Genomic DNA, 27,867 nt, shown 5'->3' on the forward strand with positions numbered 1-27,867 from the left:
CTTAGAGATGAACCAATTTATTTGAGCATAAGCTTTCGTGAGCTACAGCTCACTTCATCGGATGAAGTGAGCTGTAGCTCACGAAAGCTTATGCTCAAATAAATTGGTTCGTCTCTAAGGTGCCACAAGTCCTCCTTTTCTTTTTGCGAATACAGACTAACACGGCTGTTACTCTGAAACCAGATTTCTGTGCTTTTTCTAAGGGGCATGCAGCAGGCACTGTGGAATCAAACTGAAGCTTGTTCATATACCAGCCAGTAAGGTGCAGCTCCATTAATTCCCACTTTCTCAAAACAAAATGAACGTGACAGGTTTTGTCTCCTGTCCCCACATGTCCCGTTGCAGTTTGACATTCTGAATCGGATGGATGTGGCAAAGCACTCTTTGGTTACAACGGCAATGTTACTGCTTTCGGATTAAGTTAGCTGTAGCTCACGAAAGCTTATGCTCAAATAAATTTGTTCGTCTCTAAGGTGCCACAAGTACTCCTTTTCTTTTTGCGAATACAGACTAACACGGCTGCTACTCTGAAACCTGTCATAAATAGATCCTGTTTCCCTCCCACTCCATTCCAGCCGCTTTGATGCGCTAGACTCATTTGGAGGAGATGGGTCTGATGAGATCTTGGGGGAAAGCTCTCTTCTGTAGGAGATCCCGGTTCACCTTCCAATCACTCTCTTTGAAGCCGGTCAGAAATCCTTCTTCCTGGGGAGAAAAAACAAACCTGGGTCAGGACCAGTAGGAAGAGTGGAAAGGGATTTCTAAGGCTGAGTAGCAGGAAAATGTTCCTGACAGTGAGAGCTGTTGGACTGTGAAAGTTTCCCAAAGGTTGCAGGGTGGAGACATGGCTTGGGACATTTAAAACTAGATTAGATGCAGCAGTACAGAACAATCCTGCATTGGGTCCAGAGAGATGGACTGGGTGGAACCTATCCAGTCTTTTCCATTTCATGATTCAAAGAGGAGTTCTTTGCTTTAAAGTCACCTAGCAGGTGTGGAAACCCAGTTCCCGCTAATTCTAACTGGGGTATCTGCGTCTATTAGACAGCTCTGAAAAAATCTCAGCTTTAATATTGCACCTCTCCTTAGGTTTACCCTCTTGTGACAGCATCTTCATCACAGAGACAGTACACAGATTCAAGTGTGCAGATGAAGGAACCAACTGACGAGCTGGGTGGGAAATGGTTTTCCTATCTTGTGAGTTTGAGGTTTTGATATTTTTTCCTGCCTCAAATCAGGCTGAAAAGTCAAAAGCTCAAATTTTTGCAACCTGATAGTCCAAAAATTTTTTTCCATCAAGTCCATTAAAATGTTTAATTTAGATTTCGACTTTAAAAATAAAAAAGCTTTTAGTAAAAGCTAACGAAAATTTCAAAACGAAAAGTTATTTTGAACCAGAAAACAAAACACTTAATTTAGAAAACACTGAAACAGGTCATTTTAACAATTTTAAAGTTTCCCCCACAAAATTTTCTAATTAGATTTGTCAAAACCAACCTTTTCCCATGAAAAATTTGTTTCTGTGAACCAGCATTTTCTGATGGAAAAAACATTTCATCAGACAATTCCCAGCTTGCTCTACCAATTTGCCTCTAAATCTCTTCAGCAACAGGAAGTGACTTGTCAGCACCAAGGAAATAGTTTAGCAAGAGGAGAAAGGAGCTGGGAGATCAGTTAATGATTGACTGAAGGTCTACTTAAGGTGAAAGAGAAATGATAAACAGACACATGTGTATTGCAGGCACTATGCCTGCATTTTATTAGGCCTTGTGCTCATGGGAAAGTTGCACTTGTATAACTGAAGGTGTGAATTTAAATCGGCGCAAACACTGTACAGACACTTTTAGACTTGGTCTACACAGTTCTTTTACTAGGAAAATGACGTCTCTTAGAGGTGTGGAGGATTTTTTTTGTTTTTTACCCAAAGTTCTACCAGTACGACCCCTAGTGTGGACTTACAGTTCTATCAATATGGTTTATTCCTCTTCCTGTACAGTATACCTGCACTCACCCTAACGGGAGTCGTATTCCTTTAATTATACCAGTATAGTTAAAGCAGTACATCTTGTCTGTGTGTAGATAAACCCTTAATCCAGTTTAAGAGTGGTTTACTTCTGTTTAGCTCCATGCTAGCTCTACACTTGAAGGCTTTGCTGCTCTAGCTGTACCAATATACTAGACGGGCAAAGTGCTCCTAGAGTGGATGCAACAAAACTTTGGTTTCACCAGTGTAACTTATTCCAGTGCCCCCTCCCCGCTCCACCCCAGTGAGAGAAAAGGGCAGTTTGGCTGGTATTACTGTAGCTACACTAGGGGCTTTTGCTGGCTGTATTGGTCACAAACCACATCTCCGACTGACATTGCTATGCCAGCAAAAGTTTTCAGTGTAGATCTGGCTTTCATCAATTAGAAACAGGTTTAATTAAACCAAAATAAAAGCATCTGTACACCACCTTTTGTACCAGTTAAATTGTCTTTTTTTTAAAAACCGGATACAATTTAAAGTTAGACTGTGTGAAGCTTTCCCACGTAGACAAGCCCTTACATACTGAGAGAAGAGACTGCAACAGGATCATATCAGGTCCTACCTACATAGTATGCAGCAACAGGAAATTGCCAAGACATCCCATCCCCCATTACCAAATAGTCAGGCTCTTTGTTTTCAGTTTTTATCGACTTTTACTGAAACTTTCCCGGGTTTTACAAAAGCAATTATTCGTATTTTTTTTTTTTTTTTTTTTTACCAATTTTTCACCCAAATTTTGGAAGCGTCAGAAATCCCACAAACCACCTCCCCGCTCGGGAATGAGAGATGGTGGCTCGCTGTTACCTGGGCCTGAGAGTTGGTTACCACCAGAATTATCTCCCCTTCCCTGAACTGCAGATGATTTTCATCGTCTGATATGTGAGTCTGGATTGCTTGAGCCTGGAATGTGAAGATGGGATTAGTGAGAAGTTACTTTCCTTGGAATCACTGACTCTTTCCCCACCAGCAGGATGGGATGGTACATGGTGGAATTCGGATACACAGGTTCTGTCAGAATGGTGCAATTGTCTCTTGATAGCCACATTCCATACCATGTGTCATTGCTTAATTAGCAGGTCCCTTTCAGATGACACCCCAGGGAGCAGCTCATAGACCCAGACTGGGAATACTGCTCGGAACTGCTGCTTTACATTATTTAGGGCACTGAAGCCAAAGAAGTATGCATCTGAAGGCAGAATTTGGCCCTTGGGACCTATTTTTTTAAAGTAGCGATGGAATAGGCAGGCAAGAAAAGAACGTGGATCCCCTGGGATTATCCTGCCTGCAAATCCAAAGTTTGTGTGTCCCTAAAATGTGAACGCAAAGGGCTGCTACTGGTGACATCTCAGGAGGACAACCACCTCCCCTCCAGCAATTGCTGATTGTATCAAACAGCTGATTGCTATCACATTGTTCACTCTGCTTGTGTGTGGTGTCGCTTTCCCCTATCTGTCATCTGCATTGTCTAGAATTATCAGCTCTTCCTGGCAGACACTATTTTGTGTTTGTACAGCACCTCCCACAATGGGGCCCCAGTCTCGGCTGGATCCCTAGGCACTTATTCATGCATGATTAATCATAGTAAGTATTAATATTGACAGAGGCCAGGACTACACTACAGAGTTTTGTCAGCATGGTTCTGTCATTCAGAGGTGTGAAAAAACCACACCCTTGACTGACACAGTTATGCCGGCAAAACCTCCCATCTACATGCAGCTATACAGTACCAGAAAGAGGGTCCTTTTGCTGGTATGGCTTCTGTTGTTGCAGTTTAACTATACTAACTCCTCTTGCTGGTATAAGCAGTGTCTCCACTAGGAGGCACTGCTGGTATAGCCTGTGTAGTGTCAACAAGCCCTCTGGTACCAGCGAAACGCAAAATTCTTTTGCTCAAGGTCGGCCTTTGAATCAACCCCAGCTGTGTCATTATTGGGAATTCGTATTAGAGGAGCACTTAGGACCAACTGGGATTAGGACCCCGCTGTGCAAGCTGCTGTTCACACCCATAGGAAGAAATGGTCCATGAAGAATATACGGTGTAAATAAATAAGACAAAGGATGGGAGGGGAAACAGAGACAAGAAGCAACTTGCCCAAGGTCACACATCAGGTCAATGAACAGAATTCCTGGTCTCCCAACTCCCCAGCCAGTGTCCTAGCCACTAGGCCACCTCTGCTCAGCCTTATGGTACAGCAGGTAGTTGGCGTTTCTTAGAATATAAGAACGGCCATACAGGGTCAGACTAAAGGTCCATCTAGCCCAGTATCCTGTCTTCTGACAGTGGCCAGTGCCAGGTGTCCCAGAGGGAATGAACAGAACAAGTAATCCTCAAGTGATCCATCGCCTGTCGCTCATTCCTAGCTTCTGGCAAACAGGCTAGGGACACCATCCCCGGCCATCCTGGCTAATAGCCATTGATGGACCGATCCTCCATGAACTTACCTAGTTCTTTTTTGAACCCTTTTAGAGTCTTGACCTTCACAACATCCTCTGGCAAGGAGTTTCACAGGTTGACTGTTGTGTGAAGAAATACTTCCTTTTGTTTGTTTTAAACCTGCTGCCTATTAATTTCATTTGGTGACCCCTGGTTCTCGTGTTACGAGAAGGAGTAAATGACACCTCCTTATTTATGATCTTCACACCAGTCATGATTTTATAGACCTCAATCATATCCCCCCTTAGTTGTCTTCTTACCTTGAAGAGGAAGCCCACAGGCAGCTCATGGCTGCTGCTGCCTGTTTCACCATTTGGAGTGAAGCCAATCATCATCTGAAATCAGAAGGACATTTGATGGGTCCGGTTACTCTAGCTTCTTTGCCCATGCACAGAACTATCCCTTTGGCTGGCCCTCGGGCTGCTGGTGGCATCACAGACTACACAGAAAGCAACGTTGCAAAATAGTTTTTAGAAAATACAATGTAGGACTATAGTTGGGAACCGGAACTAATCCGGCCTTTCAGCCCAGAGTCCCTGCTTCCTTCAGTGGATTCCCAGATCTTCTGATTTAGATCCAGATGCTGCTACTCTGACACGGCCAGCAGCCCTCCTGGACTACACCCAGAGTGAAGCACTAACAATTGCGTGTCAGGATAGGACAAGCTGACCCTTCAACATTTCCACTCTATTAACTCAGTCACCTCCTATCAAGGAAGAGATTCACAGGTGCAGATCACTAATAGAGAACGCTAAGCAGCTTCATGTCCATAGGAGGAGCTTTGCACACAGCACGACTCACTTGCCCCTCATGGGGAAAGCCACAAACTTTGGTTAAACTTTGCTTTATCATCATCATATCACTCGTACTGAAATAGTGCCTAGGAGCCCCAGTCATGGGCCAGAACTCCACTGCGCAAGGTGCTGTACAATGACAGCGACTGGATGCAGTTTGTTTCCTCCCAGATAGGCTCTCCCCTTTTCATGGCTGATGACAAGGAGCACGACCATGCCAAACAAGCATGCTTGTTTCTAAACGCGTGCTGACTGGAAACGCCTTTTGCTGTGGTTTTGGGACAAGAGGTGCACAAACCCAGCAGCAGTTGGGTGCCTAAATCCCTTAGGCTCCTGTGAAAATCCCAGCCTTACCATGCAACAAAATTTGATAGCAACCTTCGACTACCTGAAGGGGGTTTCCAAAGAGGATGGAGCTCAGTGGTGGCAGATGACAGAACAAGCAGCAATGGTCTCAAGTTGCAGTGCGGGAGGTCTAGGTTGGATATTAGGAAACACTAGGAGGGTGGTGAAGCACTGGAATGGGTTCCCTAGGGAGGTGGTGGAATCTCTTTCCTTAGAGGTTTTTAAGGCCCGGCTTGACAAAGCCCTGGCTGGGATGATTTAGTTGGGGTTGGTTCTGCTTTGAGCAGGGGGTTGGACTAGATGACCTCCTGAGGTCTCTTCCAACCCTGATATTCTATGAGCCTGGGAAATGGATGGGTGAGGGAGAGGCTAAAAATACACATTGATCTTCAGGGCACTTGTGAGCACTTCTGGATGTGGGAAAAACCTCCCATTTGGGAGGGCTGGAGGCATATAAGGGAGCCACAGAGAACGTATCGGTGTGTGAGAAACAAGTCCCAGCGTTAGAGTGGCAAAAGCTGGGCGTGCAGAAGAGCAACTATTCGGAAAATGCGATGCACCCTCCTGCGGCAGTCGAAATAATGATGAACACTAACTGCTGTCCCTGCAGTTTCTTGGTTGAAGTTGGGTTTTTCAGACACACCTTAATGACTATCCAAACACAACTGGGTTTGGAACAAAAGGAGGAGGAAACGAGTCTTATTCAGCAAATAGTTTCCTATTCATCCCCAGTGAAAAAGCAAACCACATCATGGAGAGCATTCTCCATGGAGTGACCAATTCCTCGCTGCTGGGAACTGCTCTCCTCCCCCCCACTGCCCTGCAAGTTCATTGGAAGTTGGAAAACTTGCAATATATTTTGCCACGAGCAAATTGCTTTTCAGCTGCAAAGGTTCGTGTAGGCAACAGACCCAGGTAAAGGCCCTGGTTGTCAGTAACATTTCTGGCAAGGACAAGTACAATTCAAGCAGGTCTCTTCTCTGGGTCCTAGCACCTGCCGCCCCGCTTCTCCAGTAGCCCCCCTTTCATCTCCTCAATGCACCCGCTTGCTTGTTATTCCCATGTTACAGCAGATACCTGCAATGACTTTGCTTCAGGCCACTGGTCAGCAGCCAAACCCTTGTCCCACATTCATTCTGTTGTCTCTTACCTGCGTTTCAGTCACCGTTGGGGAAATGTTTAGTTCTTCCATGCTCCCCTCGCTGCCCCGGTCCTCTTCGGCCTCCCGGCTTGGCTGGCAAATGGTCCGCTCAGTCTCTGTCTGTGGCTGCTTCTGGCCATTGGCCCATTCCTCTGCTTTGGGTGGACTGGAGCCACGGGTGCTGGCTGGGTCTTGATGGACTTCATGGACTGGGGTGGGAGGGGAAGTGTCTTCATCAGGAGGGTACGTGGCATTTTCAGGGCAATCTAAAACCTCACCGAGGGGCATCCCGTTTCCTGGCTGACTTGATTCTTGCTGGGAAGCTGTGGGTTGGGTATCTCCTGATGGGTTGGTCTCCTCTCTCAAGTCAGGTGAAGGGGGTGCTTGCAGAGATGGGATTTCATTGCTCGCATGGAGTACAGAGCATTCATTTCCCCCCTGCAGGTCTCTAGCATCGGCCTCCAGGCTTCCTGGAGTCTGGGTTTGGGCTGATGCACCATCAGAGGGCGGCAGAGACGTTTTGGCTTTGCTCACAGCCTCAGCTATAGCGGCAGATAGAATCTCTGCAGCCGTAGCTGCTGCAATATCTTCAACTCCCCGGTATGACCTCTCTGTCACTCGGCTGGGTTCCTCCAGAGTCCCAGTCTGATTCTCATTCTGGATTTCACTGGCACCAGAGGACACAGACTCCACCTCTGCTGCTGACAGGGACTCTCTCTTGTCATGCATCGGAACAGCAGGAGAGGTGGGTGTCTCATCCTGGATTTCACTGGCACCAGAGGACCCGGACTGCACCTCTGCTGCTGACATGGACTCTCTCTTGTCATGCATCAGAACAGCAGGAGAGGTGGGTGTCTCATCCTGGATTTCACTGGCACCAGAGGACCCGGACTGCACCTCTGCTGCTGACATGGACTCTCTCTTGTCGGGGGTCAAAACAGCAGCAGGAGATGCCGGCCGCTCATCCTGGATTTCGCTGCCACCGGAGGATGCGGCCTCCCCCTCTGCTGCTGAAGAAACAGATTCTCTCGCATGACACGTTGAATTGTTAGGAGGCAGCTCAGAGGTCCCATCTGCAGAATTTCCCAGTGATGTGAAAACGACAGGAGGACTACTCACCGGGGAGGAGATGACCAGTGAGCGCCTGTTACTGCATTAAAGAAGACAGTGCTTTTACTTGCATAGGGTGTTCTCTCTGTGACACACGTCACCTATCTAAGTACTTTGCACCTACTCCACCCAACGTTAATCCCCCCAATACATACAATCCCAGCAAGAGTACGACTGGCCATAGGCTCCAGACAGACAGACTGCAACAACCAAATGCGTGTTTCCTAGATACCAGACGTCTTTAACTAATCCCAGTGTAGTGACGGTCAGTTTGGCCTTCACCAGGGATTGAACCAGGGATCTCCACAGCTAAAGCATGAGCCTCTATAGCCTGAGCTAAAGGACGAACTTCCCTAGTTTTGAACTGCAGCAGACTCATTCTCTCTGGGTCAGGCCCAGGGTAGGGGTGTGAGGTCTAAATCACACATTAACCAGTGGGTTATATTGGCTGAAATTTGTGAGATTGCCCTCCTGGGGAGGCTGGATTTTAAATACTCCAAGACTCACTGAGGCAATGACTATACCCAGTTAGATTTCTCTTCACTCCCAGCGATAAAGGAATAAAAAACCAGTATCAAAAACCCACACGTTGACCAAAGTACAACCGGCCAGGAGTTCCACCCAAGGGTATCTTAGCCAGGGGTTCTGAGGAGGCTGCTCCAGAGACAGAGGAGGTGAGTAAAAAAAAAAGTAAACTAATGATTCCAAGGTGCCAACATTTGAGACACATTTATGGGCTCTGATTTTCAGAGACGAGGCACTCAGCACAGTTTGAAAATCGGGCCCCATTGAGGAACCTCAGCCCAGACTTCTGAGGGTTGAGGCACCTCCCACAATCCATAGTCAGATTTGAAAATCTTGGTCAGAGTCAACTTTACGTTCACGTCATTATTTTCTGATTCACTGCATTTTATTTACATTCATTTAAAGAAACAGGAAACCTCAGAGAATCAGGGCTTGAAGGCATAGGAGAACATTCTCCATAGCTCCTAAGGCCTGGTCTACGCTACAAATTTAGGCCGACGGAAGCCACCTTAAGTTGAACTAATAACATGTCTCTACGCTACCAGCTGCCTTCTGCCAACCTAACACTCCTGTAATGTCGCCTTAATTACTCCACCTCTGCAAGAGGCATAGCATTTAATTTGACGTTGATGGGTCAGCAGAGAGGCAGCGTAGATGCATTAGAGACTTAGAAGCTTAAGGTCCATCGAAAAAGTCAATGGGAAATAGGGACTTGACTCACTGAGGTACTTTTGAAATGTTCCGTGATCTAACATGGCACCCAGCGCTCCCCCTGTTTGAGATTTAGCATCCCTCTAGAGCTTATCTACCATGAGAACTGGAAAGCCATTTACCTCGGCACCCCTTTAATGATAAAGACTTTGCTGGAGTGCTGCTTTTCCAGTTTGCTCATCACCTCATACAAGTCGTGGTTCAGCTGAAAACAATGGGAGAGAAGCAAACATCAGAACCTACAATGAGATGATACTTCACAGCTTTCTCTTCTTTTATCAGGGAGAATTAGTTCACATGGTTTCTCTTCACAGCCCTGTGAGCATGGACTTCTGCTCACCCACTGTCTGAACCACTGTAACATGGACTATCTAGACCAGCGTTTCTCAACTTTTTGATACCAGGGACTGGCTTACTGCCTTCCTAAACTGTCTCAGGGAAATCTCAAAGACTGGCAAGGAGACTGCCGCTGACCGGTAGTTGAGAAACACTGATCTACATGACTCAAGACAGGAAGTCGCTTCTGGAGGAGCCCCATGGGTGGGTATCAAAGGCTGGGGGAGGCTGAGCCTCCCCAAACATCCCTGCATGGCCCTGTCCATGATCTGCCCCCAGACCCCCTCCTTCCCAGTACTGCACTCCTAGGTGGGGGGGGCTGTGTCATCTGCCCACCACCACACTCGGCGCTCCAGGCCTGGGGGTGCTTGGGGGCTCTCTGGGCTGGGGCGGGAGGGGCGTGACCTCAGGCAGGAGGGGCAGGGCGGGCTGGGGGCTAGCCTCCCCAAGCCCAGGGTTCACTCGCCGCCCATGAGAAGCCCTCTGTGTTTCTCCCTTCCCTTCATTTGGGGCTGCATTTCCTGCCCCCCACATTCTCCAAATCTTCCCTTTAACCAGGTCATAACAAGAACCAATGATTGGACGTTAAAGCCAGACAATTTAAAATTGGAAATCAGGCAGAAATTTTTAACGGTGAGGGTGATCGTACCATTGGAAGAAACTACTCAAGGAAGTGGTATCTCAAGGTCTTCAGATCAAGACTGGATGTCTTTCTGAGATGCTTTAGTCAAACAAGTTATTGGGCTCAGTACAGGGGTAACTGGGTGAAACTCTCTGGCTTGTGCAATGCAGGAGTCAGGCCTGTGGTTCTCAGCCAGGGGTACGTGTACCCCTGGGGAGATGCAGCGGTCTTCCAGGGGATACTCAACTGATCTAGATTGGTGTTTCTCACCCTGGGGGTTGCATCTCGGATGGGGTCATGGGACAGGTTTGGGGGGTGGGGGTGGGGAGCGCGTTACAAGTACTGGTCTGGTGTTAAGGGTTGGCAAGCAAGGCAGTTGCTCCTGGTCCCCAGGGCAGAGGGAGCCATACGAAACTAAGTTACATGTTTCAGCCTCGGGTGGTGGGCTTGGGCTTCAGACAAGGCTCACAAGTGAAAAACAGGTTCAAGTACCACGCTGAAATGTACGTACACTATTTATATCCCAGTCAATTTGTTTGATCATTATATGGTGAAAATGAGAACATCAGCCGTTTTCCAGTACGAGCGCTCTGTGACACTTCTGTATTTTTATGTCCGACTTTGTAAGAAGTAGTTTTTAAGTGAGGTGAAACTTGGGGGTAAGCAAGACAAATAAGACTCCTGAAAGGGGGACAGGAGTCTGGAAAGGTTGGAAACACTGACGATCTAAGAGTCCCTTTAAAAATCTATGACTTTATCTATAAAAACCCAGCTCACAAGGCTCTTCTGGCAGCACTGGGATATGCTAGGGACTAGTCTGGTTAACACAGGTCGTCCGACCAACAAGAGAGCAACATTAGATGGATTCCCTTAAAATTACATTTCAAGGGAACACAAATTCCTTGGATAATCTGACAAGGCGGGTGAGGGAATCTCTTGTATTGGACCGACCTCTGTTTGTGAGAGAGACAGGCTTTTGAGCTTACACAGAGCTCTTCTTCAGGTCTGGGAAAGGTACTCAGAGTGTCGCAGCTAAATACAAGGTAGAATATTTCATATTTCAAATAACCATGCAAGTTGAAGTGGTCTGTTAAGACCTTTCCAGTCATGGCGGGAGGAGGGGAAACAAAGGACCGGTGGTGGGTGGATTATTTTTTTTAACCTTCCTAACTGTCCTCTAGGTGGCAGCAGTGGGCAATTATTGCTAATGCTCAAAGGAACAGTTTTTAAAGCAATTGAGACCCCATTACTAGGAAAACACATCTTCTGTGCGTCATTTAACAGGCTTATATTTTAAGGGCCAGTCTCTCACCTTACTCATCTCCTTGTAGAAGATGTCTCTTAAATTGGAAATATTCTGGAAGATGGTCACGTAGCAAGCAATGCGGCTGTTCAGAAATAAACCAAAAATAAATAAATAGCAAATTGAATCATGCCATGCAATGAAAGGAACAGAAGGTGAAGAAATGAAGAGAATAGGCTGGAATAACGATTGGGTAATCGAGGATCGGAACAACTTACCTTAGGCTGTGATGGAGTCTCCATAACCTGAAGTCTAGAGATCAAGACGGTCTCTTTTTAAAAAGAGATGCTTTAAGACCCTAACTTCTGTTTGAGTGAATGCAGAAGTTACTGGGTGAGGTTCCTTGGCCTGGGGTATGCAGGAGGTCAGACCTGATGTCAGAATGATCCCTTCTGGCTTTTAAATCTATGGCTAGGAATGCTAATCACTCTGCACAGCTGTCGATCCTTTTTGTGCGAGATTTCACATCACTTTACATCCAGAGCACTATGAAGCTTCAGCTTTACTGTAGCCATTTTATAGATTGGGGTACAGAGAGATGACATGTCTTGTGGGTGTATGGCAGAGCTAAGAATAGAGAACAGGAATCCTGATTCCCTGTCCATTAAATTAACCCCTCGAGTATACCGGCTTTCCCAGCTGACTTGGTTCTACATGAGCTGGGTATGTCCTCCATGTGACTTAATGAATTGAGCTGGAGAACTGGCAGATTGTCTGAGCAGAGCACTGTTGCAAAAGCTACAGTGGAACTGGTTGGTAGGCAGAAGTAAAATGGCACATCTGACTGGTCCACTGTGAGAGAGAAGCTGGGTGAGGTAATATCTGGGTAATATCTTTTATCTGCTCCACCTTGTCTCTTGAATGTGCTGCGACTGGCACGGCTTCACCAACACTGCATGTAACAGTGCTCAGTTCCCCATCTGTAAAATGGGAATTACCATATTTCCCTGACAGGGATGGTGTGCGGATATGTTATTGAAGTACTCACATAGTATGGGGATGGCCCCCAATCTAAGAATATAGATCACAGATATCATCCTTCCCCTTTTGCTGGTAGGGAAACCGAGGCACAGAGCAGTTAAGTGATTTGCCCAAGGGCATACAGGAAGTCTATAGCAGAGCCAGGAATAGAACCTGGCTGGAAAATTTTGTCAATTAAAAAAAAAAAATTTGGTCAAAAAAATGAAATTTTGTTGCAGCCAAAACATTTTTGTGAAAACACCATGATTTCGACTGGCCTTCGACGGAATGGCTGCTCAGGTTCAGAGTGGACTTTCTGACGCAGGGGAGAAGAGAGACAGAACCTTACTTTTTTTGGATCCCAAATGGACATTTCAACCCAATTCCGTTGTCACAAACATGTTTGAAAGGTTTTCTTTTTGTTCCACTGTGGGGCAAAACCCAAAATTTCGGAACCTTGAAAGTTGTTATGAAATGGAATGGTCATTCTCCAGAATACTGGGATTTCTATTCTATATAGGTTCTGATACAGTGCTCATCATTGTAACATCTGAGCACAATATAAGAACTTATACGGAATAGAGTGTCTGAGACGTAGTGCAGTGTCTTAACTATAAGACCATGATAGAAACTAGCATTAACAACTGCTCTTGCCCTGGTTCTATTCCAATACAAACTGCTTGCAAATTAAAATGAGTAAAACATGTCGGTAAATTAATATAATTTCTAAAAGTCATTGTTATGGCAGGGAGTTGGGTATCAAAAAGGCACTGCAGGATGACAGGGGGCTCGCACAAGAGCTCTTGCTAACTGATAGATCATATGGTTTCGCTCCAGTTTGCGTAACCTTTTATTGTCCCCCTTTCAAACAAAGAAACATACAAATAGAAAAGGAATACTTGTGGCACCTTAGAGACTAACCAATTTATTTGAAAATACAGAAGATCTGTATTTTCCACGGTATGCATCCGATGAAGTGAGCTATAGCTCGCAAAAGCTCATGCTCAAATAAATTGGTTAGTCTCTAAGGTGCCACAAGTACTCCTTTTCTTTTTGCGAATACAGACTAACACGGCTGTTACTCTGAAACATACAAATGTAATTCATAGTATTATTACACAGTACATCGGCCACATTCTTGTTTGTTTCAGAGTAACAGCCGTGTTAGTCTGTATTTGCAAAAAGAAAAGGAGTACTTGTGGCACCTTAGAGACTAACCAATTTATTTGAGCATAAGCTTTCGTGAGCTACAGCTCACTTCATCGGATGCATACTGTGGAAAGTGTAGAAGATCTTTTTATACACACAAAGCATGAAAAAATACCTCCCCCCACCCCACTCTCCTGCTGGTAATAGCTTATCTAAAGTGATCACTCTCCTTACAACGTGTATGATAATCAAGTTGGGCCATTTCCAGCACAAATCCAGGTTTTCTCCCTCCGCCCCCCCCCAAAAAAAAACCACACACACACACACACACTCACTCTCCTTTGGATAAGCTATTACCAGCAGGAGAGTGAGTTTGTGTGTGTGTGTGTTTTTTTTTGGAGGGGGGGTGAGAAAACCTGGATTTGTATGATAATCAAGTTGGGCCATTTCCAGCACACCTTGTAAAGAGAGTGATCACTTTGGATGGGCTATTACCAGCAGGAGAGTGAGTTTGTGTTGGGGGGGGCGGAGGGTGAGAAAACCTGGATTTGTGCTGGAAATGGCCCAACTTGATTATCATACACATTGTAAGGAGAGTGATCACTTTAGATAAACTATTACCAGCAGGAGAGTGGGGTGGGAGGAGGTATTGTTTCATGGTCTCAGTGTATATAATGTCTTCTGCAGTTTCCACAGTATGCATCCGATGAAGTGAGCTGTAGCTCACGAAAGCTTATGCTCAAATAAATTGGTTAGTCTCTAAGGTGCCACAAGTCCTCCTCCTCTTATTCTTGTTTGTGAACCTCTACTGCCATCTTTTGGTCATTAATCATCGGAATTTTTCAGGCCCAGCTCTCAAAGCACTGTCATGGGAGGGCGCTCTGTGTCTTATTATTCCCACTACAGTGGGATAAAGGAAGGTGAGGTTAAGGGAACATTTTCCAAATTTGGCCGTGAATTTTGGTTTTCTGTTTTGGAACACTTAATTTTAAGAGTCTTAATGCAGAGTTCAGTGTCTAGCCTCAGAGTGCAACATTTTGGCCAGTATCTTTCCTTCGGACACAATTATTTGTTAAAGCAAGAGGAGATATTTGCTTGTGTGTACAACTTTGTTGAATTGGATTGTATATCACACTGTTCCATGGCTTGACAAGACGTTAACTAGCGTTGGCTGTGGAATTGCTTCATCTAGTCTCCCCCATCCACCCTGACCCCAAAACAGGCAGCAGCCAGAACTGTGATTAACACCCTCCACCCAGTTCAGCTATCTGTGGGGTGGAAAGAGAGGATGTGGTTTTAACAGGGAAGATTTGAGAAGCTGAGGGTTAGAAGCTAGGAGGATAACAAGGACCCATACTGATTAGAACTCCAGGTTTTTAACTCACATCAGATTAATTTTTTTTTTTTTTGTAGACAAGTTACTCTGCCTTTCTTAATTCCCAGCAAGAACCTCGGAATTGAAGGAGTTTAGCGTATAGGTCAAAGATTTACTCATACTTTCCTCCAATCTAGATATTAACACTAAACCCTATTGCCTATCAGGCAAATATACCAGTGGCATAAAGGAGCTCATTCCCCAGTTAGGTTTCTCTGCCATTCTGCACCCTTGCTATGACCTGTCTCTGCCATAGCACAGGGCAGTGGCAGGCTGCATTTTGCTTGTGAATTAAGAATAAGATGCTCTGTTGTGCCATGGAAATGAACATTTTGGCTCCCCAGAGTCCTCCTGACTACATGCAAGTTCTCCTAGATTTAACTTGCCCTTTTTATGCTGCTTTTTAAAACGGAGTGATTTTCCGGCTGGTTTAGCCGGTGGGGATGTGACGTTACCTGTTATAAAGAACCGGGAGCTCCTCTCGAAGTTCTTTGTTAAGATCCTCAAACACAGCCTGCGCTTTGTAGAATTCCTCTTCAGCCTGCGTGACGGAAGGGGACAGCTGTCTTCAGACACAGCAATGTGAAGGAGGCATTAACAAAACAGACGAGCTGAGCTGTTGAGGTGAGATCCGAACTCGGAGCTGCAAGAATCTTTGCACACAGGCGCTCCAGATATGCTAGGTAATTGGAAGTCACTTGGACAGCTAGAGCCAATCCCCAGTCTCAGAGACTGGCAACAGCCCCGCTTTAAGGCCCCGTGAGGTGCTTATCGGGGACTTAACCCAGTATTCGGCATTGAAGGCGCAAAAACCATGGGCCCTCCTAGGTTCTGTTCGGCACAGTTAGCCTTTACCTTTGCAATCTTAGCTTCATCTTTCTTCTTGGCATTCTGCAGCGCCTCCAGGTGATGCCTGGCGCTGTCATAATCCACCACCTTCCGCCCCCGCTTAGCAATTCGCTCCTGGTCAGAAACCAAACGCATGGAAGGTGAGTTAGTTCAGGAGGAGAGGGCCCTTAGCAGGGTGTTCTGTACCTTCGAATCAACCCACAGCCCTGCTCAAGGGTGTTGTATCCTATAGCTGCACACGTCACCCAGTCATACTGTACCTTGAACCCCTGGGACACCCCATGTGCAATGTAGCTTGTGTCTAGCACACGGTGCATTGCCCTTACCAGAGTGTTGTGTACTCAGTAATCTGAGCGGTATCTGTTTGCATCGCTGCCCAGGGCCTATCCCGTGCCGCTTACCATAAACGCAAAGCCCCCTACTTTATTTTGTAGTGGGGTTGGGGTGCGGCTTTCTGAAAATACAGCCTATGTTTCCACTTGCCGGTACCTTGATTTCACCAAACTGAGCCATGTAGTTCTCCATGGTTCTCACCGCCTGGTCAGCTAGTTTTTCCTCGTAGTCTTCCCACAGGAGGTCATTGCTCTGGAAACACACACATGGGGGACATTTGAAGGGCTGCTGTGTCCCTAGACTCATGCCTCCACGCTTCATTCCCTAGACTGGTCCGGGTCAGGATGGTTCAGCAGTTGGGGAGGGGCGCTAGGCTGGGATTTGTGAGACCCAGGTTCAGTCCCCTTGTTTGCCACAGGCTGTGTGACCTTGAGCAAGTCACTTAGCATCTCTGTGCTTCAGTTTTACACGTGAGCTGAGTGGCGGTTGCCTACCTCCCAGAGGCGTTGTGAGGATAAATACCTTAAAGATGGCTCGGGTACTGGAGTGACGAGTGATCGTAAGTACGACTAGATACAATTAATGCCTCAGGCTCTTCTTTCGAGTCAGTGGATCACTGAAGGCTTCATTATAAAACAAACTATTATCCTTCCAAATGATGCGCAGGTGTTTGGTCTGTGTGCCCATTTGTGTTTTCAATTTGTCAGTAAACCCGTTAGAGCACAGAAACTTGGCGAGATGTTCCAGGCGGATTTGGAGGCTCCAGCCACAGAGCTTCTATTCATGTTAAGCCTCGGAGTTGGCTTTGAAAAGGACAGCCCCTGGTCTCACGCAGCGTTGGGGCAGCCATGTTGCTCCCAGGATATGACACACACACACACGATGTGCGAGGGGATCTCTTTTATTGGACCCGCTTCTGTTGGTGAGAGAGGGGAGCTTCCGAGCTGACACAGAGCTGAAGAAAAAGAGGCTTTTTCCCCCTTCAGCCCTGTGTCAGCCCAGAAGCTCCCCTCTCTCACCAACAGAAGAGGGCCCAATAAAAGAGATCCCCCTCACCCACTTTGTCTCTCTAATCACTTATCTGTAACATCCACCGCCTGTCTAGTCAGCTCCTACCACAACAAGACTCACTCTGAGTGTGGCTTTGATAGGCTATTGCAATATAAATATAATAATTTACGTCACTGCATAAGCCATCACCACCCATGCCTCCATCCACATGCAGCTACCTTAGGGAAAGTCCAGAACAAAGTGAAAGTTGCCTATTATTCCTTTTCTATAAATCTTAGGTACTTATATCCCCCCCCCCCCATTATCAGTTGAGCATCTCAAGCTCTTTGATGTACTTTTTCCCCTCACAACCCACCTGGGAGGCAGAGCAGAGCTATTATCCCTTGTGATGCATGGCTTCAAAGGGTTAAACATCCTGCAAAATAAGTAACCCACAGAAGACATGTGGGGAGATAATTGTTGTGTATTTACATATGTCTGCATAGAGTGGACAATGTAATCAACAGTCCCTGTCTGTGCTGTATTCTGATAATTCAGAGGTCAAAAGAACATCCTTTCATGTAATATGGGATATCTCAGTATTCATCTCTCTTTGAAACATACTGTGAATGGTGGAGGAACAATCAAATGGCCTTATGTTAATTTGTAAAGTTAAGTACCAGTGATGGATCTCCTTCAAAGTCATCCTAATGACCTTTTGTTCCCTGAGGAATTCCAACTCGTCAAAAGACAGGACATTGTATAAAAGAGCCTTGGGCCCTGATTCTGTCATCTCTGATCTGCTTAGGTGTAGTCAGGGGAAGTTTGAGTCCCAAGACTGAGGTCCCAGTTATGCTGGTGCGCCCTGAAAATGAAATTTGGACATTGGACTATAAACTATGAACTATTTCTGAAAGAACTCTTTGCAACCACAAAGCGCACCATCTCTGCTATGAATCTGCACCTCAATGAATTGAACTCTATATGTATATTGATCTTTTAACCATCCTCTCTCTCTCTTGTTTTTGTAATACATTTTAGTTTAGTTAATAAGAATTAGCTGTAGCATGTATTTGGGTAAGATCTGAAACATTCGTTAACCTGGGAGGTAATGTGTCCGATCCTTTGGGATTGGTAGAGTCTTTTCTTTTATATGATGAAATAAGATTTACAGAAATTTTCATCATATTTGACGTGGGTACCTGGATGGAGGCCTGTATGGTAATAAAGGTAGTAAGGTAAGGTAAGAAAGTAAGGTAATAAAGAAGCTGTTTTATGCTGGCTTGGTAAATCAAGTATTGGAATATCCACCAGCTTTTTAAGGTTTGGCTTCCCCATTCTTTGCAGTTCACCCTGATTGAGTGAGGACAGTTGGCTCCCCACTAGGACCCCGGTCACAGTGGCATAGTCGTGCTTGGATACACATTACCACAGGTTAAGGGTTTTTTGGATCAGAACCACACACTTGGCAAAATTTTATTTTGATATTGGAGAGTTTAAAAAAATCAGTTACAGTGAGTGACCCAAGATCAAGATCCTGACAGAAAAAGCCTGGAAGAATTGTACTCACAGAGGGGGTTGTCTTAAGAAAAAGATCCCAGAGCAGGAACTGAGAAATCTGTTAATTGCCAGTGATAAGGAAGCAGACCCAGCAAAAATGCTTGCAGTGAGAAACCAGAAATGAGGAAAAAATTGCTTATATGGAAGGAGAACCTGCTGAAAGAGAACACCAGTGTTTTGAACATGAACAAAGAATGACATATATTTGATTTCAGGAAGTGGAAGCTAAGGCAAAAGTGGACAGACTTAAGCATCAACTGAAGAGAATAAAGGAACAACAGGAACTGTATCATTCTGGAAAGCCAGCTCCTCTCAACAGCAAAGATGGGGATAGACAGGTAACAGACACAGAAGAGGTTAAGTGACTTGCTCAAGGTCACCCAGGAAGTCTGTGGCAGAGCAAGGACTTGAACCTGGTTCTCCCAAAATACAGGCTAGTGCCCTAACTGGACGAGCTGTCTTCTTACTCCACCCTTCAGCTGAATGAAGATTTTCTAGTTAGTGTTTCTTGCCCAAGGGAGATTTCATCCCATCTCTTACCTCTGCAATGGCTTTCAAGTCCCCGTGTCCATCCCATTCCACATGGTAAATTTCGTGCAGGGTTTCCGCCACTTTCCTGGAACTTTCGTGCATCACTGGAAGAGACAACCCAACATGTGGCAAACCTGCTACCACCTCAGAGTCATTAGCACCCCTTAAGCCAACTTCCCGGCTGCATCATTAAGGTTTAGAGCTACCATTGGAGTCTCCCTGTGAAACCTACACACATCCCGTAGGCATAAAAGACCAGGACATTAACAGAAGTCAGGCACCCAAGAGAATAAAACCCAAGGTGAACGTGGTGAGCCAGCAAGTCTGGGATAAGGGGAAAGCTGTCTGACTGGATCCAGGAGTGACTTCTCCAGTCTCGGACAGAGACACTGGATGGTGGGAGGCCACTGGATAGCAGGGAGCTTCAAGAATCAATGCCAATGGTTTAAAATTCTTCTTCTAAACGCTGAGCTTTTCTAAGCCTCCCAGGGAACTGAGATGCACAGTTCCACACTGAAATGAATGGGATGTGTGGCTAAATCCCCTAGGGAGGCTTTGAAAATTTCAGCTCCAAGACCGGTTTCAGAGTAACAGCCGTGTTAGTCTGTATTCGCAAAAAGAAAAAGAGGACTTGTGGCACCTTAGAGACGAACCAATTTATTTGAGCATCAGCTTTCGTGAGCTACAGCTCATTAGTGCTAAAATAAATTGGTTCGTCTCTAAGGTGCCACAAGTACTCCTTTTCTTTTAGCCCCAAGACCGTAGCCTTCCAACACTGGGAGGTCTGGCAAATACAGGTAGGAAGGGTGGTCTGGTAGTGGAATTGGGACTCAGGAGACTTAGGTACACCCAGCTCAGGCAAGACACTTAGTCTCTCTGTGCCTCAGTTTCCCATTTGTAAAATGCAGAGGATAGCACTGCTCTACCTCATAGGGGAACTCGGAAGATAAAGCCTATTAAGGGCAGTGAAACACTCAGAAACTACATTGATGGGGGCCATATAAAAACTTAGATAGATACCCATTTTACAGAGAGGGTCAGTGAAGAGAAACAACTGTCCAAAGCCACAGAGGGAGCTAGTATAAAAGGTTGGATTAGAACAGGGTGGTGGCCTGGCTCCCAGACCTGGTTTGGAGAGCTTAAAAAAAACTGTCACAGTTATCTGACTAACACAAATGAGGCACCGAAGTGTTGCCAACTCTTGCAATTTTATCTCAGGTCCTGAGTTATTTGATATTTTCCCTAAAGCCCCAGCTCCTGGAGTCATGTGGTTAGGTGTAAATCTCAAAAATAAAATAAAATAAGCATGTTCTGAGACCTCATGGTTGCAGAGAAAGGCTTGACAATGTGATCCAAGCATGGCTCTAGAGATTCAGAAGCTAAATAAAACCTCAATTTTTTTTTTTTTTTAATTCTCACGATTTTTCGGCCAGTCTGATGATTTTTCAAGGCTCGAGGTTGGCCACATAGCGCGTCAGTCGCGATGTGGCAGGGAACCAAGCAGCAAAAGGTAAGTTTGAAGAAGGAACTGGGGTCTCATACCTTTCACAGCGCTGAGGAAAGCCTTAAGGTCCTTGTAGAGTTTCTGGCCTTCAATCTGTAAAGCAAAGAAGAGCAACAGCCAGGGTTTGCGTCAGCAGCTGGCGTTCTACTCTGCACTTCTATTACAAAACAGCCAGAGGCAGAAATGCGCCACATCAGCCACAGTGGGGAAGGTGAATGGAGCAAAGGGTGCGAGTAGGCTCAAAGAAATCCAGCGAAGAATCAAGGGTAGAGACGGCTGGACATTTGTCAAAACGGTTTCCTCAGACAAAAAATATGCCATTATCGTAGAGATCAGAACATGTCAATTTCAACCAAATTTCATTGAAGAAAACCCCCAAAACAAAGCGTTTGGATGCTGTCGTCACATGCGGCTTTGTCCTGTTCCAACATTTCCAATGAAAAGGTTTTAAAAGGTGGCAACCGGAATGAAATGTTTCAATATCGGCAACGCAAACCCTTTTGATGCACCTGACATGATTTTATTTGGTTTTATTTGAAATTTTGTTTCATGAGGAAATTTTGAAATTTTTTTGGGTTTTCATTCCACTTCAGAACAGGAAAAAATTCAAAATGGCGGGATTTCCCACAAAACGGAAAATCCAGTTTCCAGCCAGTTCTAATCATGGAATTGTCCTGGAAGGGACCTTGAGAGGTCGTCTAGTTCAGTCCCCTGCACTCATGGCAGGACTAAGTATTATCTAGACCATCCCTGACAGGTGTTCGTCCAACCTGCTCTTAAAAATCTTCAATGATGGAGATTCCACACTAGACAATTATTCCAGTGCTTAACCACCCTGACAGGAAGTTTTTCCTAAAGTCCAACCTAAACTGCCCTTGCTGTAATTTAAGCCCATTGCTTCTTGTCCTATCCTCAGACGTTAAGGAGAACGATTTCTCTCCCTCCTCCTTGTAATCAAGGGGCATCGGATGGTGGTGGTGGGAGAAACCAAGAAGATGGGATAAGGTAAACCTTGCAGATGAGTTAGAGCTGGACAGGGCAGGGCAGGGCATATTGTATCCAGACAGGTATGTGTACAAGCATGAGCGGCTCCAAAGAAGGTGTGGGTTCATGGGGCATATTTCCTGTTCCTAACCTTTCATGACAATGGAGCAGGTTTCTAGCTAATCAGAAACCTGCATTTCTTTTTGTTGGAGCCTTTCTACCCATTTGACCTTCATGCTCCAGTTCCTGGGCTGGCTGCGTCTGCCCTGCTGGAGTTCAAGCAGTGGCTGGTTACACCAGAGAGTGACTTTGAAAGAAAACCAGCCTCTCTCTCGCCCCATTTCCACTCTCCAATATCTCATCAGACACCCTCTCCCGCTAGTTCCTGATCTACTTCCCTTCCGCTATATGGGAGATCCCCCACCACCGCTCCTTGCTCCACATTTCAGGAGAATCCCCCTCCTCCAGATGTTCAGTGACCCTCCCCCACACTTTTCAGATGACCTTCCCATGTCCCTGCCCCTCCCATATTTTAGAAGACCCTTCCCCCACCCTCTGCCCCTATGTCTTTCGGGATCTTGTCTTCTCTCCCCTCTGCCCCCTTCAGTCAGACCCAACCTGTTGCTGCTGGAAATCGTAAGCGCTTTGCTCGAATTGCTCATCTTTGGTTTCTACCGTCTTGCCCAGTTTCTGCAACACCTGGGGGGTAGAAAAAGACACCAAGTTTAAAAAAAAAATCTCCTTGAGAAAAACTCTTAATAAACTACGAGGGGTGCTGTGAAGTTCCCATTTTAATCTCTCGCGATGTGCAGCACCTTGTACAACGGGGGATGGAGAATCTAGCCACTACTGTAATTAACAACAATTACTGATCATTTGAAAGCTATTTCCTTGTAATCTCTCATTCTATGTACAGCACCTAGCACAAAGGGGCCCTGATCTCAGCTGAGGCATCTAAGTGCTATTAAGTGTATGAATGTTCATAATTTAAAAATTAGTCCCCTTTCAACTGGAACACGCGACTATTAGTAATTTTCAATTCTGCAAGTAGGTTTATAGATTAAGGCCAGAAAGGACCATTGGGATGATCTAGTCTTATCTTTTGTACAACACAAGGCAGAGAATTTTACCCAGCATTTCCTGAATAGATCCTGCTACCTATTTTGAATCTTCATCTTGTGTAATTATTTTCCAAATGAATTTCACCGAGGATGCAGATTTAAAAGGTCAACATTAGTTCATCTTTGAAGAAAAACAGGCTTCTGTTTGGCAAAAGCTTAAACTCGCTGAGGTCTGAGCCACTCAGGGAAGACAACATGCCGTGGAATTTCAAAATCCCCTTTCCTCCGTTTGCATCGACGACACGCCAAAACAAATGGAACCCGTGCCCAGTGCGGTGCTGTGCGCCCCCGGGCCACTCATAGAGACTGACGAGGTTTGCTGCAGCCTTGGCTAGCTCAGGGAGTAGAAACTCATACTCTTAGAGCCGGAGGTTCCAAGTCTGATCCCTGCTACTGACAACCCACCCAGGTGCATGATGTAGTGGGGGCCTGTAGGGAGATTTGAGCTGGCTTGGGGCTCAGAAGGGACTTCCTCAGCCAAAAGAAGTGTGTAACACGTGTCCATTCCAGCGTGGCACACTGCGCCCAGTGACAATCAATTCAGGGGTTCAGCCGAACGTGTACTGCACTTGGCTAAGCCTTCACATTCAGAAATAGGAACTTAAGCACGTGCGTAAGTGCTTAGGTAAACAGAGATGTTTTCGTGACTTGAGGCCAAGCCAGAGCAAAATATCCAGCACCGGCTGCCATTTCTGTAACTCAGTTTTCTCTTTAAATCATTTTGAGCCCGGTGTTGTCTGATGGTTCAGAAGACAATATGGTTGGTAACATCATGAAGAATTGATATAACTAGTCACTCTGTACTTGCTAAAGGGGAAGCAGCCCATCTGGAGTCCAGGTCAGCTAACTTCTCCTCACGCCAACATGTGCCAGTCAGTGACATGCCCAACCTCTGAGAGAACATCTGCACCTCAGAGCTTCTCTCCTCTGGAGTTTCCCATCATCACTCACAAAATCATCCTCCTCCTGAAAAGAATCCTCCCCCCCCCCGCCCCAAAATCAAATAGCTTCAATTGGACGAAGAGCGAAGATCTGGGAGATTAAACCCAAATGGTGAGGAGCTTGAAATACAGAACACAGGAGGAGGCTGGTCTGCAGAAATTGGTTTCTTTAAGCATCAGAGATGTGTGTGTTTCGTAGATTGCAAGGCCAGAAGGGACCATTGTGATAATCTAGTCTGACCTCCTGGATAAAGTACAACTTATGCTAGAACGGCCCCAAAATAATTCCTTTGGAAGTAGAGCATCTCTTTTACAAAAAACTTCCAGTCTTGATTGAGAAATTGCCAGTGATGGATAATCCACCACGACCCTTGGTCAATCTTTCTAATGGTTAATTATCTTCACTGTTAAAAATGTATGCCTTATTTCTGGCCTGACTTTGTTTAGCTTCACCATCACCCATTGGATTGTGTTGTACCTTTCTCTGCCAGACTGAAGGGCCCATTATCAAATATTTGCTCCCCAGGTAGGTGCCTAGCGTCTCATCAGGAAGAGAGGGTTCCCCAGGAAAGCCTGTGAAGGGACCACATCTAGACAGTCCCTTTCAGCAGGATCTGCACCTATTATTCAGAGGGTAGCTGGCCCCGGATGTTTTGGGCAATGTGTAGAAATTCTATCCAGGTTATTGAACTACATGAAATATCTACAAGAGAAGAGGGCTCCAGCCAATGAGCACAGAAAGAATTCAAACGTCTGCGATGCCTATGTGGCCTCCATGATCTGAGTGCCTCAATTTTTAATGTATTTATCCTCAGCACCCCTAGGAGTAGTGCTAGCATCCCCGTTTTGCTGATGGGGAATTAAAGCCACAGAGAGACTAAGGGGCTTGCCAAAAGTCACCCAGGACTTCTGTGGAAGAGCAGGGAATCTACTTCAAGGGAAGCTAAGAAGGGACAATACACAATAATTTAGTCTCCAAAGGCTTTTCCAAACCACTTCCTCTCTCTTCTCTTAGATACCAAATGAAAATCCATGTTCTCATAGTTAAGCACACCACCACTTTCTGGCGCGCTCAAAAGTTTCTTGCCTGCGTTTGTGGTCAGACAAGGGCAAACGCCTTTCTGCATGTTCACACATCTGAATTCTGGAGGCGCAGAGCCAACGCTACGTGGGTGTAGCTGACGAACAGCAGCTAAGGCCGACAACTACCCAAAGTTGCAAACGGCCATGAAGATCATTCCAGCTGGCAAGGCGATTTACAGGATGGTAAAATCTGAAACTGCGCTTCCCCAGAATAACTTTGCAGACGGTGCTCCAGATGCCTATGTGTGCATGCATGCAAATTTAGCACTAGAAACTGGTTGCAGTTTAGCGTCAGATTGACAGCCCTGGAGACCGGAGCCTTCTGGTTATCTCAGAGAACAAGTACAGCATGGACAACCTTCCCCACCCTGCCTCTATTCTTACCTTGGGTAGATCGACACTGCAATCAGAGATATCACTGCAGCACATGTCAATATACTCAAGCTAACTTTGATCTAGCTAACTTGGGTACAAATAGCAGTGAAGCCATAATAGCATGCGTTAGGGCTAGTCACCCAAGTTATGTACCCAGGATCCTGGATGGGCTTGTACAGCTCATGCTGCCGTGGCTTCCTTGCTATTGGTACCTGAGTTAGCTAGAGCCAAGCTAGCTCGGGTATGTCTACGTGTGCTGCAGTGAACGTAAGAACGGCCAGACTGGGTCAGACCAAAGGTCCATCTTGCCCAGTATCCTGTCTTCCAACAGTGGCCAATGCCAGGTGCCCCAGAGGGAATGAACAGAACAGGGAATCATCACCCCCGGCGCCCATTCCCAGCTTCTGGCAAACAGAGGCTAGGGACACCATCCTTGCTCATCCTGGCTAATAGCTATTGATGGACCTAGCCTCCATGAACTCAGCTAGTTCTTTTTTGAACCCTGTTATAGTCTTGGCCTTCACAACATCCTCTGGCAAGGAGTTCCACAGGTTGACTGTGTGTTGTGTGAAGAAATATTCCTTTTGTTTGTTTGAAACCTGCTGCCTCTTAACACCTCCGATTGCAGTGTAGACAGACCACTGGAATGGAAGGATAATTCATCTAAGGTCCATGCTCCCTACTGAGACTACCAGCTGGGAAAAACTGTTGTGACCAGTAGGCCGCATTCAATGAGACTCAGATACTATAGAAAGATGGAGGCCAGTTAGGGCTGCTCACATGAGAGGATTGATAGGATGAGGCTCAAGGTAGCTAATCAGAGCTAAGCCATAATTTCTACTGCTGTAGTACCTAGAGCAGCCTTTAACAGGTCAGAGCCCCAGAACGCTGAGCACCGTAGAAACTTCTTCTAAGACAGTTGTCCACTGGAAACCAGCTGGAGATCACCCCAACTGATTTCCACCCAGGCCACCACCAGCCATCAAATGTCACTCAACCTAAGGGGGAGATTCAACATCAGTGACACGGAGGTGAAAGATTCCGCTAAGGATTTCTGTGCTTTGGTCAAAGAGAGATATGGTGTTGGTCTGTCCTGACGAGGACAGCTTGGTTAATCCTATGCCAGAGAAAACAGGCAAAAATCCTCTGCTTTCAGAGATGCTGCACTTAAAAAGGGAGAAATACCAAGACTAGAGGAACTAGCAGAGGCCAGCTCTGTTTCTACCCACTTCCTGAGCCCAGCCCCCATCTCTTCCTGATACAGTTCATAAAAAGAGAGTTTAGGCTAGCTAGCATTTCTGGAGTTCACTCCACTTGCCAGCCCTCCCTCTGCCTTGTTCTGGGCTTGCTCTCCTTCCAAAGGAACTGCCCTCAGCCACGCAGTACTTGTGGGTAACTGCCACTCGGCATCATCGTCCGTGGCAGACACACTTTGGGTGACAAGGTGATGGTTTGGGGGAAGGTTTGGAGGAAAACAATGCAACTCACCTCCTCAGAGACCTTTGGAGATAGGTTGAATGAAGCCCCCCTCTAGTAACGTTAGGTAGCACTCCATGGAAGTTAAGCCAGGTACACAGATACGGAGTTAATTCTCTCTCTCTCTCTCTCTCTCTCATTATTTTTGTTACAAAGAGCTCCAGTCAACATAGAGTTAAGCTCACTGGGAGCAGGACATCACCCTTGCTATCATCAAAGCAGCTGTCTCTGCGCATCATTTTTTCATACTACCGTTGAATTACAAATTCCACAACGATTGCAAAAGCACTGGGAATTAGACACACACACACACAGGCTAGTGCTCAGAACACACCTCCCACTCACTCACTTTGTTTCATAGCATGATTTCTCAGCTCCCGAAGCAGCTGGACAACTGAAAGGGGATGCTACGTTCTGAGCTTTCCTTGCAAAGGCACAAAGCAGTAACAAATGAGTGAAGCGTACCTTCTCTTGGGCTCGGCTAAATCGCTTTTGGACCTGCTTTGCAAACTGCCCGGCTCCTCCTGTCTTGCCATCTGCCATGGCTGCAGCTCACGGTGCAATTTCTGTTTTCAGTATGAACTTGTGGTTTTAAAGTTTTCTGGGGGAGGAAGTAAACAGACCGTCAGCTGCCACCATGCTCAGCATCCGCTTAAAAATCAGATCAGGGAGTGTTTAATTTCCATTGCTGAATGCTGAGCAGCCACTGTCTGGTCTGCCCAAGGATTGAAGGTTCTGTATGTTTGGCTGGTTGGATTTGGGTGGGTGTGACGCTTGGCAAGAAAGGGTTAAACATCCTGCAAAATAAGTAACCCACAGAAGACATGTGGGGAGATAATTTTTGTGTATTTACATGTCTGAGTGGACAATGTAATCAACAGTCCCTGTCTATGCTGTATTCTGATATTTCAGAGGTCAAAAGAACATCCTATCATGTAAATGAATTGTAAACACGGGACATCTCAGTATTCATCTCTCTTTGAAATGTACTGTGAATGGTGGACAAACAAGCAAATGGCCTTATGTTAATTCGTATAGCTAAGTACCGGTGATGGACCTCCTTCAAAGTCATCCTAATTACCTGGATTTGTGCAGGAAATAGCCCAACTTGATTGTCATGCACATTGTGTAAAGAGTTGTCACTTTGGATGGGCTATCACCAGCAGGAGAGTGAATTTGTGTGGGGGGGTGGAGGGTGAGAAAACCTGGATTTGTGCTGGAAATGGCCCACCTGATGATCACTTTAGATAAGCTATTACCAGCAGGACAGTGGGGTGGGAGGAGGTACT

At 45.9% G+C, this 27,867-nt stretch overlaps 1 protein-coding gene across 1 annotated transcript; it reads right to left on the bottom strand.

The window, feature by feature from the left end:
• Positions 1-469: 469 nt before the first annotated feature.
• On the bottom strand, positions 470-27,147 carry BIN2 (bridging integrator 2). The gene is made up of 13 exons (XM_084610461.1): positions 27,044-27,147; positions 22,201-22,281; positions 20,637-20,691; positions 19,104-19,198; positions 16,170-16,265; positions 15,687-15,794; positions 15,287-15,372; positions 11,357-11,432; positions 9,209-9,291; positions 6,750-7,890; positions 4,721-4,795; positions 2,831-2,926; positions 470-705 (listed from the first exon to the last, which is right to left on the bottom strand). Exons 1-13 carry the CDS (start codon positions 27,119-27,121, stop codon positions 595-597), a joined length of 2,181 nt encoding a protein of 726 aa, XP_084466587.1. The 5' UTR covers positions 27,122-27,147; the 3' UTR covers positions 470-594.
• Positions 27,148-27,867: the final 720 nt, after the last annotated feature.

Source organism: Lepidochelys olivacea (genome assembly GCF_965140295.1).
Source record: "Lepidochelys olivacea isolate rLepOli2 genome assembly, chromosome: 20".
Classification (NCBI taxonomy): domain Eukaryota; kingdom Metazoa; phylum Chordata; order Testudines; family Cheloniidae; genus Lepidochelys; species Lepidochelys olivacea.